General features: G+C 48.7%; 2 protein-coding genes across 9 annotated transcripts in view; one reads left to right on the top strand and one right to left on the bottom strand.

Moving 5' to 3' along the window:
* TNN (tenascin N) overlaps window positions 1-7419 on the bottom strand; it is a 40972-nt gene extending 33553 nt beyond the window's left edge. For 3 of the 8 annotated variants that reach the window (XM_075936912.2, XM_075936909.2, XM_075936911.2), the window contains exons 1-3: window positions 3668-7419; window positions 586-2529; window positions 427-489 (exon numbers count right to left, since the gene is read on the bottom strand). The gene's annotated coding sequence lies outside the window, so the exon portion shown is untranslated. The remainder of the gene's footprint in view (window positions 1-426; window positions 490-585; window positions 2530-3667) is intronic. The other 5 variants (XM_075936905.2, XM_075936903.2, XM_075936901.2 and 2 more) reach the window with 5 other exon arrangements.
* A 577-nt stretch (window positions 7420-7996) lies between these two features.
* On the top strand, window positions 7997-10718 carry MRPS14 (mitochondrial ribosomal protein S14). The gene is made up of 3 exons (XM_075936934.2): window positions 7997-8069; window positions 8301-8459; window positions 10187-10718. Exons 1-3 carry the CDS (start codon window positions 8025-8027, stop codon window positions 10367-10369), a joined length of 387 nt encoding a protein of 128 aa, XP_075793049.1. The 5' UTR covers window positions 7997-8024; the 3' UTR covers window positions 10370-10718.
* Window positions 10719-12596: the final 1878 nt, after the last annotated feature.

Genomic DNA, 12596 nt, shown 5'->3' on the forward strand with positions numbered 1-12596 from the left:
CGGGGTCAGCTGGAGTCTTATTGTTTAACAGGGCAATTAATCACGATTAATTTTTTTAATTGCTTGACAGCCCTATCAGCAGTTTGATATTAGCTTGTGTGGCAATCAGAACATGTAAATATGAATAAACCTTAGTATGATCCCATGGCAATAAAACAATACAAAAAAACCATAGAAAACAGTGTCTGAAATAGAAACTATAGATAACACAACAGATCCTGATATAACCAGTCCAGTAGTGAAATCCTGACTGCTGAAGGCAAATGGCAAAACTCCCATTGGCTTCAATGGAAACAACATTTCATTCTAGATATTTCTTTGAAGGAAAACACTCTGAGCAAGTTTAAACATTTTAACTTGAAGCACATACTGTATATTAACTGGAACACAATTGTCTGTGAAAATATATATTCTAATAACACTTACCTGTGTGGTGAGGCTTATTTCATTAGTGTGTGTAAAGTGCTTGAGGTGTTTAGGTGAAAGGCACTATAAAAGGAAAAAAAATATCATTTATGCTTCATCAAGATCTAATCATATTCTCATTTCTTATCTTAAAGGAAACTAGAAAAATGTTCCCCTTACCACTGGAATATTCTTCAGTTGTCTGATAAGCAATAGGGTCCCACCGATTTGGCTGCCACCTGTAATAGGAAACTGGAACAAACTAAGCTTTAGCAACTGCTCTTCTCTTCCCAGCTCAGCTTCTGATATCTCTTTCCCCCTCTGTGAGTTTAAATCTCATTCAGGCTAGATGGAAGGAGCCAATAGAGACACTTGGGTGTTTCCCTTCTGAGCTTTCCATAAGGAATGAAGAAGGGTTGACAGAGAATGAAAAATTCTTCACTGTGTCTCAGTCTCTCATTCTATCAGACCCTATCACTTTATGTCTAGGTTTTGACTAAAAACCAGCAGATGTTAATATTTTTGCAAAAACAGGAGCAAAGATCTCAGAATTGCTGTGAAGTCCCATACACTGTTAAGCGCTTTGAAAGCATCATTTTGCTGAGGCCTGGGCATACTGAGCACAAAAAAGAAAAAAGTATAACTTCAAAACCCGTTCCGATTAAATCGCAGCACTGTGGGTTCATAGATTTGTCTCTTCCACAAACAGAAGCGGATCCAATAAAGATAGAACCTGATTTTTGGGAGGAGCTTTTTGAATTCATTATATTACCCCACTGAAGGAGTGGGGGCTCATAAGTGGGAAGAGGGCTTTAAAACAAGCATGACAGAAGATTTTTGCCAAGTACATTTGGAGTCAATTGGGGAGGAGGGGCAAGAAAGGCACCACTGTCTTTTCAGTATTCCAGGCAGGACTCTATTGTCAACTGAGGCTGCCTTGGGTACTTTTATTTTTGAGGCTTGGGACTCTGGGTTTATTTCTTGCCTTTTATATTCATTATCATTTGACCTTTTGACTCTTGGGGACTGATTCAGGGGAGGCAACATGTCATGGGCCAACGGTCTAAGCACAGGACTCTGAGCCAGGAGCAGCTGCACGCTGGCCCCCTTTAGATTCTGACACACCGCAGGGGCCTGGTGCAAGTCAATTACAGGCAGTCCCCGGGTTACATGGATCCGACTTACATCGGATCCCTACTTACAAACGGGGTGAGGCAACCCCGCACTAGCTGCTTCCCCCCAGCAGACCAGGGAGACGCGAAGCTAGCGCCCCTCCCCCCCACAGCAGACCAGGGAGACGCAAAGCTAGCGCCCCTCTCCCCCCAGCAGACCAGGGAGACGCGGAACGGCTTTTCTCAGCAGACACCTCAGCTTGAGAATAAAGGACTGAGGGAAGTGAGGTGTGGGAGAATAAAACTGAGCTCTGGAGAAATGTTTGGCTAGAGTTTCCCCTACAATATGTACCAGTTCCGACTTACATACAAATTCAACTTAAGAACAAACCTACAGTCCCTATCTTGTACATAACCCGGGGACTGCCTGTAGTCTTTCACAATATCAGTTTCCCAGTCTGTGACAGGGTGACAATGGCCCAGATCCTCCAGTATCATACAGCACTTTATGCCTCATGGCCCTAGAGCCAGCACAGTTGTTCACGGCCGATTCTCCATTAGCCCAGTTTGTGTTACCATCTTTTCCTATTGCTGGCACAGGGAGCATAGCCAGGAAAAATGGGCCATACCCAGGTTGTTTCCGTGCCCTGCTGATTCCCTATCACAGAGGCTCCCTGGAAACACTGGCAGCTGGAGCTATTTAGAGTGCAGGTTGACCCTAACTTACATTAGGGGGCCACCCTGGCTCAGAATAGGCTCAGGATCTGACCCAATCACACTTAACTTTCTCCCCAGGATGTTGCGGATTCCAGCACTCCGCAATGCAAGGCACAGTGCAAATGGTAAGTATCACAGACATGCATCGATGGCTCCTTCTCTCATCTTCTGGGCTCAGATATGAAGTATGGTGCACTTTGTTGCACAGAGCAGATTTTTCCAAACCCTCGCTAGGACTGCAAGTCAAGGCGTTACGTCTGAGCTGTTGGATTAAACAACTCCCACCAACAATGGTCTGAAAGAAGGGAGAAAAAGATATTCTGGAAACTTCGTCAGCAAAGGCAAACTGAATTCAAAAACCGTATTTTCAAGAGGTTCTGGACATTGCTTGCAACCACTTGGACAAAACAGTTTAGGCTAACGGACATCCTGAAGATCCACATTAAAGAAACTATTAGTTCTCATCATCTAAAGGACTCTAATATGCCCTACTTGTTCCTTTGTTTTTCTAAATGGTTGCTGCAATAGGAGAGCAGACAGGACTCCAGGAGGTGTTCAGGAAAAGGTAAAACTATGCTTTCATGACAAATCTTGACTTGATCTAAGAACTCCAACAGGCTTTGCCCACATCAGCAGAGGATGTCGGAACAATGATCCATCAGACAGCTCTGATTTACTCAATGATGTCATGCTCTTTATTGGTAACAATCTTGGAGAAATAAAATAGTGAAGTTCAGGGCCAGATTCTCTCCTGTGTGGAGATCCACCCAGGGCAGAGGAAGAGGAGCGTGCCCATCAGATGTCCAACTACAGTTCCCTGATTCTTTCCCATTAGCAGCTCTGACTCTAACATGGCAGCTGCTCTAACCTGTGCTAGCTGGCTATCGTCTCCAAGGAACCATCTACAACTAAGAATTGCTGGAGAACAGTGGTGTGATTCCAGACATGCCCTTTCCTGGCCCAAAGGGTGATGTAATGGGGATAAATTTGAGAGGAGAATTTGGAATTGTGAGCAGATAACCTTCTTTTGAATTAAGAATATTTTTAAAAATCACAAAATTACTAAAAGCCAGAGGGAAAAACACAGTACATGGGAATTATGCAGCCTTCCCCATAACTCAGGCAAGTGTACAGGATAGGAAATATTCCTCAGGATTCCTACATACCTGCCAGTTGTGCAAATCTCATTTAGTTCAGCAGCCTTTGCCTGGCAACGTGTGCATTAGAGTGTGCACATCTGCACATTTACTGTTTGTGCACTGGGTGGGTCAAATGGGACTCTATGATGTGATGCGAGAGCAGGATTTTAAATTCAAGAGATAACAGAGCTTAGAGCTGCATTTGTCCTCTTGGATTCCTGGCATCAGTCTCCTCTTATATCCCGCACCCTCCCCAGGGGCATACTCCTCATACACAGCACCTCCCACACTCACCTCTGCCATTTTCCAGCTGGACTCGCCAGCTCTCCCTGTAGCTGCTCAGCAGGGCATATGCTGCAAAAAACAATGCACGATTATTGTTTTTATTTTTGTAAACAAAATCTCTTGGGCTGTGCCCATATCCCTTTTTGCATTTGCAGCCCACAAATATTCTAGCAAAGGAGCTCGCTGACCAGCCTGTTTTCAGAAATGGAGAAGTCAAGCAAATAATAAAGAAAATCTAGGAAAAGCAAATGTATCATTCTCTTCTGCAAGCACCAAAAACTTGATTTTAAGCATTCCATTCAGCCCATCAGGGACCAGACACGCACCATGCAAGGAACTTCGGTGCTCAGAGGCACAAAGTTTGAGTTTTTAGCATCACAACAAACTGCTCACAAATGAGTTACAGTCCAAGAACTTGGCTATCCTTGTATTTTCAGAGCTCTGTGCTCCTCAGGTACCGGGGATTCCCTCGGTGTAGAGGAATCTTCATTTGATAAGAACAGCTGTAAGGGGCTCCTATATCCTACCCTCAATTACCCTCCTAGGTCAACTCTCTCACAGTTTTTCTCTGAAAGCGGGGCAAAGGGGCCAGCACCAGGGCAGGATTTAGCCCAGAGCCTTGCCCCTCTGGGTTGCTGGTCCCGAGCCATCTGTAGAGAGTAGTGACTGAAAATTGCTACCATACTATGGCACTTTTGTGATGCAAGTTAGTGGTCTCAGTCCAGTGCCTAGAGAACAGAGGTCCACATGACAGAAACCATCCACCACAAGTAGTACCCAAGTTGGCAGGGAGGCCCAGGATAGAATAGGCTCTGGAGGCTGATCTATCCTCTCAACCCTAAAATCAGTCCTGTCAGGCCATGAGCAAGGAGTTGATGTTCTTTAGCAAAAGTTGGGGTTCATCATGCTACTGATTTTGCTGTGCACAAACAAACATTAATCCCCAGGACTCGAATAACAGGCTGCACAGAACTGTGCTTCTATTGTAACACACCAGAACTCCTCTGCCTCTGCTCAGACATCTCAGTAGGAAACCTGTCAGAAAAGAAAGCACTTCAGGTCCGTGAAAGGAGCTAATTTCAAAGGCAAAACTTTCTGGGTGCTGCAGCCAGCAGATATGAATTGTTAATTTCGCTAAGTGGTTGATTTCAAAATAAAGAGCCGAAAATATGTTCCCCCTGAAGTCACAACTCTGTTTACTGCAGCAGACAGTTACTTTAAAGCATCTTGACTGAGATTCCACACATTGCAAAAGGGCAGCTACTCTTTCAAGGCAAGACAGTAGAGGAAGAAACATACCACCCATGCAGAATTTCCCAGTCATTTTTCATGGGTGAGAGGGTCATGATAGTTCTTTTATGCCTGTAAACCACAAGTACTTCATCAAAATGTGTGAGCTGAGAAGACGTGAATTTTGCCTCTAAAAACCAAGAACAAGACCTATGAATAGCCAGGCAGACAAAGAAGCAGCCTGAGAGAGAGATGGGAAAAAGAGACTGAGACAAACCAAATGCCTAGAAATTATGGACATGCAGCACAGACATATTAAATGGAAAATGACCACGTTGTGTGGTATATTGCTTAGCCACATTACATCATTTTTTCCTGTTGGAACTCCATCCCCATCATTTTTACAAGCTCTCTCCTCCCAACATCAGATCCTTGAGGTCTGCACAAAACCTTAGCCTGAGGTTTTGCAAAGGCTACCAGTTTAATGAAATGAGGGCAGTATTTATTCAGACTGACATCAGCACTGGGATGAAGTTCCTACACAGTGTAAACCTCGAAAACAGTTTGTGGTCCCTTCCTCCCTGCACAAAAGCGGAGTTTCACTATAAAAGGAAAGGCAAACTGGGCAAAAGAGCCACACCCTTTCCTCCAAGAATGGTAGCAAGAGATCTCATCAGCTCTGCAGTGGTAGGAGGGTGTCAACATCCTTGTTAATGATGGACTCTTCGCTTGTATCAGCAAGCAACTATAGCAAGTCTAGCCCAGCTCTTCTTTGTTCCCTGCATACGGACACAGCTGCAATAAGAGCAGGAATTAGGGGGTCTTCTCTGTCCCCCAGCACGATGACAACTTTCCTCTCCTATGGTTTTGTCTGCACCAGAAATGTGCACAAGTCCAGAAACTGATGGACAACCAGCAATAGCGCTGATCTGGTACAACGTGCTAATGTAGTCACAGGAAGCTGGGATTTGCACTGTAGGAATTCACCCAAGTTTCAAGCAGATTATGCACTGACCCAGGGGAGCTCTGGAAGGTCCCCAGCTAGGCCAAGAGAAAGGTATTTTGCAACACTCCTAGGGAGTGCAGTATATCTTCCTGCAACTACTCAGTTCTGCTGACCTCTGTTAGATGGGAAGGGGAAAGGGAGCAGAGCCACAGCTACTTCCCACTCCAGTATGGGTGAATTCCTCTTGGAGGAAACAAGTTCAATAGAAGCCCAAGGGCTGTACAATCCTGGCCAGCTGTAACCCAAATCCTGCAAGGTGGATGAGCTTAATGTAAGGAATCACCCTCCCTCCACAATGTAGCCCTCAGGAAGTGTGTACGCTACAGTCTATCTAGAAAATATTGTATTGCTATCCTCAAATACATCTCATCACTGACCCTCCCAATTATCACTCCCAAGTGGATTCAATCTCCAGTTATCCAGCCAATAACTACATTCCTTGATCATTTTGACCCAAAGATTACTACTCTTTTAAGTGATTATTGTAGCTTGAAGCCATAGGGTAAAAGTAGGGCTGGGGGAGGAGACCCCAACCTTGCCTCCTCTGTCCAGGCCCCACTCCCCAGCACTACAGGGAAGTAGGGTGGAGCAGGGCCCCAGCCCCTCCCAGCACAGTGGGGAATGAGGAGGGCATGCAGCCCCAGTCTCCCCAGCCCCAGAACACAGGGGAGGGAGGAGGGCACATAGCCCCATACTCCCCGGCCCTGGAGTTCAGGCAGAGCGAGCACTGGGGGCTGGGAGCAACAACACTCCTCTCCCAGTGCACCTACAGTAGGCATTTGGGGGGCAGAGTGTAGGTGGACCCCTGCCTGGCACTTTGGGAGGGCAATGCGATCCCCTGTGCTTGAAACACTGTTTTTATCTTCTTTCCACAGAAGCAAAGATTGCTAGAAGATCCCACAGGTCCATCCAATCTGCTAGTCTCTAACAGTAACCACTGCTGAATTCTGCATTGGAAGGCAGAATACCTCTCAGCAATGCTACATAAAACCCCACATTCCCTCACAATCGGTGCTATCAATATACAATTTCCTTTACAACATCTTCCTCTGTGTGGTTGTCATTTGCACGTATGCTGGGGAGAGCTTACATCTGTAGAGCACTAAGAAGCCCTTGCAACAGAATAAGACAAAGTGAATACATTTAAACAACTGCAATCACTTAACAGTGTCTGCAGTCTGGTGGATAATAAAACCAGACACACAAATTAGGCATCTCGGCCTGTGAACTCGTCTTCATGGGGAGTCGGGACAGGGTTTCTCGCTCCAGGCCAGGAGCTTTTACCACCTGTGGATTTCACTGTCACTCAGGCCAGCAGCTTCCTCAGGTTTGCCTGAAATAGAGCTGGTGCCAGGGGGTTGGGCTGCAGAAGGGGAACAAACCACAATTCAAACCCATGGCTCTGCCTGGTTCCACCAAACTCTCCCAACCCTCCAAAACCCATCCAGCCCTCACCCCCAAGCCTCCCTTCTACCCTAAGCCTCCCAAAGCCTTTTCTCTCCAGCCATGCTTCCCCCACCTCCTCTTCCTCCCCCCAACCACCCTCCCCAATCTCTCCTCCTCCCCCAACCACCCCTTCCCCTAACTCCTCTACACCCTCCAAACCCCCTTCCTCCCACCAACCCCCCCCCCAACCCCCCCTCCTTCTTCCTTCAACCCCCTCCCCAACTTCTTCCTTCCAACCCCCCCATTCCTCCTTCTTCCTTCCAACCCCCCTCCCCAACCCCCCTTCTTCCTTCAACCCCCCCCCTCCCCCAACCCCCCTCCTCCCTCCAACCCCCCTCCCCCAACCCCCCTTCTTCCTTCAACCCCCCCATTCCTCCCTCCAACCCCCCTCCCCAACCCTCCTTCTTCCCCTTCAACCCCCCTCCCCAACTCCTCCCTCCAACCCCCCCCCCAACCCCCTTCTTCCTTCCAACCCCCCCATTCCTCCCTCCAACCCCCCTCCCCCAACCCCCCTTCTTCCTCCAACCCCCCCATCCTCCTCCCCCCCTCCAACCCCCACTTTCCTTCGCTCAAACCACCGCCAACCGCCCCGCCCCGCGACACCCTCGCTCCGCCCCTCCCCCCCAGCCCGCCCCTCAGGCTCTCGCGCGGGCGCGGGCGCGGGCGCATGCGCAGGCGGGGAAGATGGCGGCCTCCATGCTGGGTCGGGCGCTGCGGGCCGCTCTGCAGGTCAGTCCCCCCCCGCGCGCCGGCCCCGCCCCTCCCCGCCAGCCGGGTCCCGCAGCGCCGCGGGGTGGCAGCCCGCCCGCAGGGAACTGCCTGTGCGGCCCCCGCGCGCGCTCCCAGCCCCTGCCCCGGCGCGCGCAGCCGCGGTGCAAGGTCCGGCGGGGGGGGGGGGGGGTTGCAGCGCGCGCACGCGGCTGGGCGAGGGGCTGAACCTGCCGCTTTCCCGCTGGGCAGATGGTCCCCTCGCCGTGGGCCGGGCACGCGCGGGGCTACTACGTGGACTGGAGGATGCTGCGCGACGTCAAGAGGCGCAGGCTGGCTTATGAGTACGCGGACGAGAGGCTGCGGATCAACGCGCTCCGAAAAAACAACATCCTGCCCAAAGAGCTGCAGGTAACGTCCCCGGGACCCGGACCCCATGGCCGCAGGCTCCCCCTTCTGCAGCGGGGCGAGCTGTGGGCTCTGTCTGGGTGGGGGAGGAAGCAGCTCCACACACTGCTGTTCCCCCTCTCCTGGTTGGGGCATGGCAGCGCAGGGAAGCTCTGTCCCTGCACTTGCTTTCAGGCTCCACCCTGGTTGCTCCCCGAGCCAGACAGGGGATTTGGGTACCTGCCTCCTCCCACCCGACCCCACAGTCTGCTCCTGCAGATCTGCACTTGAAAGGGAATCCTCTGAACTGTCATTCATGCTAAAATTCGACACTCTACGTGGGGTCTCAACAAAGACTCTAGCTCTCTTACCCATTACAAAGATAGCTTCCCCAATTATCACCTCTAATACCATTAGCTCACAGACATTTACCCTCCCCCTGCCGCAACCCCCTTCTGTTCTGAAATTTGATTTGTCCTTTTCATATGTGTTCATTTTTTTTAATTGTATCCTTTGGTATATAGGGTTGACTATTTTCTTCCACTATTTGATCTGAGGAAGTGGGTCTGGCCCCCGAAAGCTCATCATCTAATAAACCATCTTGTTAGTCTTTAAAGTGCTACACAGTCCTGTATTTTGTTTCAGCTACACCAGACTAACACGGCTACATCTCTACCACTATTCTGTACATCCTGGCTGACTTCTGCTCCCTTGCTACTTTAAAACCTTAGTCCTTGATCCTGCAAAGCCTTACCCATATGGTTAATTTCAAATAGCCCTATTGAAATCAGTGGGACTACTTACCTACATGCACTATTAAAATGGGGCATTTATAAGTCTTTCCAGTAGGGATGTAAAAGCACATTTAAGCTGGGGATGCTCCAGGTCCCACATGAGGCTGCCAGCTCCCAGCCCGTATGGGGCCAGCGGAGCCGCTTCTGCGCAGGGCTATCGGCTCTCAGCCTGCGGGGGCCCAGCGGAACTAGAGCAGCCTTCTACTCGCAGTGGGCCATGGGTGCAGGGTTACTCCCTGGGTACTGGTTAATAGTTACCCGTTAAGCATCACCTGTTAAGGTTGTTGCTTACTGGGTAACCAGTTACCCACTAACATCCCTATTTTCCAGAAGGACTTTTAGGTAGACATTGAGTGCTTCTTCCACAATCTCTTCTGACACTGGGTCCCTGCAGGAACTGTTCTGCTTGCTGTAGGTCTCTCTCTCCGATTGAGTAGACTCCTTTATCTGCCTGGGAGCCTCTCAGCTGATGAGTAGGGATACAAAAAAGTTTAAGTAACCATTACAAATCTTAGTGGTTACACATGCTGCAGGCTCTGCAATATCTGAGCCCGCAGAGCAAGGCAGCAGCCTGGAGCTGGTGCATGTTGGGAGCTGGCTGATAAGCTGGTTCCTGGCTGCTAGCCCTGCTCCCAGGGAGCTGGCTGCTGCAGAACTTGCATTATAGCCAACTTCTCAGGAGCAGGACCAGTAGCTGATGCACTCCAGAAGCCAACATATAAGGAGCCAACATATAAGTTGGCTAAGGGTGCTCACTGGCTGTCAGGATGCACTACAGGGTCTGCAGAACCTGCAGTGTGGGGTATCAGCTGGCTCCCAGGAGCATGGCTGGCAGAAGAGTTTAACCACAACCAATAGGCAGATGCTTATCAGTTAATCATGTACATTCCTACTACTGGTGAGGCAGCTAACATGAAACAGATGGGCCCAACTCACTCGCCCTTCCTTCTGTTGCAGGAAATAGCAGATAAAGAGATTGCTGCTCTGCCACGTGACAGCTGCCCTGTGAGGATCCGGAACAGATGCGTGCTGACATCCCGTCCCCGAGGTGTGAAGCGGCGCTGGAGGCTTAGTCGAATTGTTTTTCGCCATCTGGCTGACCACAGTCAGATGTCCGGGATACAGAGAGCTATGTGGTAAAATCACACCCAGGACTTGTTTGCTTAGCCAAGGAGAGGCAGATGGGGCCAGCTCTTGCATTCCTGTAACTGACAAATCAAGACTATCCTTTGTTTAAAATCAGCATAAATGTACCAGAACAAGTAGGGGAAGGGAGTAAAGAGGAGTCATTTCAGTTGCCGGGATACCACTGAGAGGGACTGCTACACATTGAATGGCAAAGAAAGGGGTAGAGAAGAGTAGGAACGTACCAAGCCAGGCTGTGCAAGAGACAGTTTTATTTTGACATGAAGAGTAACTACTCTGTTAGGCTGAGCTGCAATTTGTAATGTAAAGCAACATCTAATTAAAAACAAGTTACAGTACAAGAGTTGTTCAGTAATTCTGGTTCACTCTTTACATTCAGGTTGCAATGACCTCTTTGATCAAAAGTTATTTGATCAAAAGTACCACTACAAATTAGTAATCGCACCCTATAGCAGGTAAGTGTGCTGCAGTACATTGGAAGAGAAGCTCTAACTACTGTAGCCAAATAGCTGAAAGTATGCACCTGTCAGTTTAGATATTTGTAGACACTACGGCTATGTCTACACTTGCAGCTCCTTGTGTGAGTAATATGCATATGAGGCTAAGCGTGGAATACCACCGAGCCTCATTTGCATACCTAATGAGCCACCGTTTTTTTCAGAAGAGGCTCTTGCGCAAGAAGGAGCGTCTACATTGCCCCTTCTTGGGCAAGAAAAACCCTCTTGCGCAATGCCGTTACACCTATTACTTTTCAGGAAGAATGGCATTGCGCAAGAGGGTTTTTCTTGTGCAAGAAGGGGCAGTGTAGACGTTCCTTCTTGCGCAAGAGCCTCTTTTGGGAAAAAAAGGTGGCTCATTAGGTATGCAAATGAGGCTTGGTGATATTCCATGCTTAACCTCATTTGCATATTACCCACACAAGAAGCTGCGAGTGTGGACATAGCCTATATGTTGTTATAACTGGCAGACCAGGTGTGGGTGAAGAGCCCATTAAGCTGAAGGGCAATGGGCTTCCTCTCTCTGCACAGGTAAGGAGTTGGATACATGACCTAGATCTGACTTCCTAACATCTCTGTTCCTGCTGAACAGGAACAATAGCACCATCTGCCCTAGGAGTTAGGTGAGCTAACACCATCTGTTATCTCTGCTTTGAAATGGAGCAGCAGAGAGCTGCTGCCTCTTGCAGTCAGAGGCAGTGTAATGTTGCAGTGTGTATTCAGCTTCCCTTCCCTGCTGTAGCCTATGGGAAAGGACAATGGCACCGAGAGGGGCTGCACTAGGGAGCTAGTCACAGCCTGTGGCCTTCTGTACCCTCACACTGAAAAGGAATACACTGTTGTAGACCGTGTTTGCAGAGGTCGTCCTCACCACTGTGGTGAAGCAGTGATAGTGAATTTGGCAGTAGCCTCTATATTCAGGGAGACAGTTTGGGGTGCAGGGGATCCTAGCCTCCTTCCTATTCTGGGATGCTGTCTCCATCCCTCACATCACTGGGAGGAGGGTGTTTGAGCCTTTTTTCTCTTTACGCACATTCTGCCAAGAGTCCTACAGAGGCTCTGGTTCTAAAGCAGCAGCAGGTGCAGTGTCCTACCCCTAATATGGGAAGCTACAATGAGCTCCACAGGAACCAGTATGGGGACTGAGACTTGGTTCTGCTGGCCTATAGGCTCCTCATCACCTCAAAGCAGAGTGCAAAGAAGTCAGCGATTGTATTGTCCTCTGTTAGACAGCACCACTTTCTAACAAAAGGGCATCACGGTTATAGCAACTTACTGGCTTGACGCAGAACCTTCCCATCAAAGGTCAAAAAACTTTAAAGGGTAGAGAGTGATCAAGCTTGTCTAGTGTCAGTCCAGACATTTTTCTTGCATGTTCCCTTTCTATGGCTACTGACTGCACTGCTGTTACTCGGCTAGGTCTCCTGCCCTTTGGGAAGGCAGTGGAAAGAATGGGTGGATTACGGATAAGATGGTCACATTCAGCTTTTCCTGGGGATACTCAAGCAATTCTCTTGACTAGCAACAGGTATTTGCTCAGCCCACTTTCTACAGGCCTCCTACTATTCTTCTTAGAACAGTAGGTAAGAGCTTATTTTCAGCTCAGTGAGCCAGTAAGTAAAGTTAAAGATGCAAATTCCATTCCTACAGTTAAACTGTCTTCAGCAATCTCAACATGCCTGTCCTTTTGAGGTCTGAGAGTTTCCCCTACTTCCTGAATGTAA

The sequence above is a fragment of the Pelodiscus sinensis genome, chromosome 9 (assembly GCF_052426305.1).
Source record: "Pelodiscus sinensis isolate ZL-2025 chromosome 9, ASM5242630v1, whole genome shotgun sequence".
Classification (NCBI taxonomy): domain Eukaryota; kingdom Metazoa; phylum Chordata; order Testudines; family Trionychidae; genus Pelodiscus; species Pelodiscus sinensis.

Coding starts and splice junctions, on each gene's coding strand:
- MRPS14 (XM_075936934.2), top strand. CDS start 8,025: ATGGCGGCCTCCATGCTGGGTCGGGCGCTGCGGGCCGCTCTGCAG. Junction 8,070..8,300: donor CGCTGCGGGCCGCTCTGCAG/GTCAGTCCCCCC, acceptor CCCGCTGGGCAG/ATGGTCCCCTCGCCGTGGGC. Junction 8,460..10,186: donor TCCTGCCCAAAGAGCTGCAG/GTAACGTCCCCG, acceptor CTTCTGTTGCAG/GAAATAGCAGATAAAGAGAT.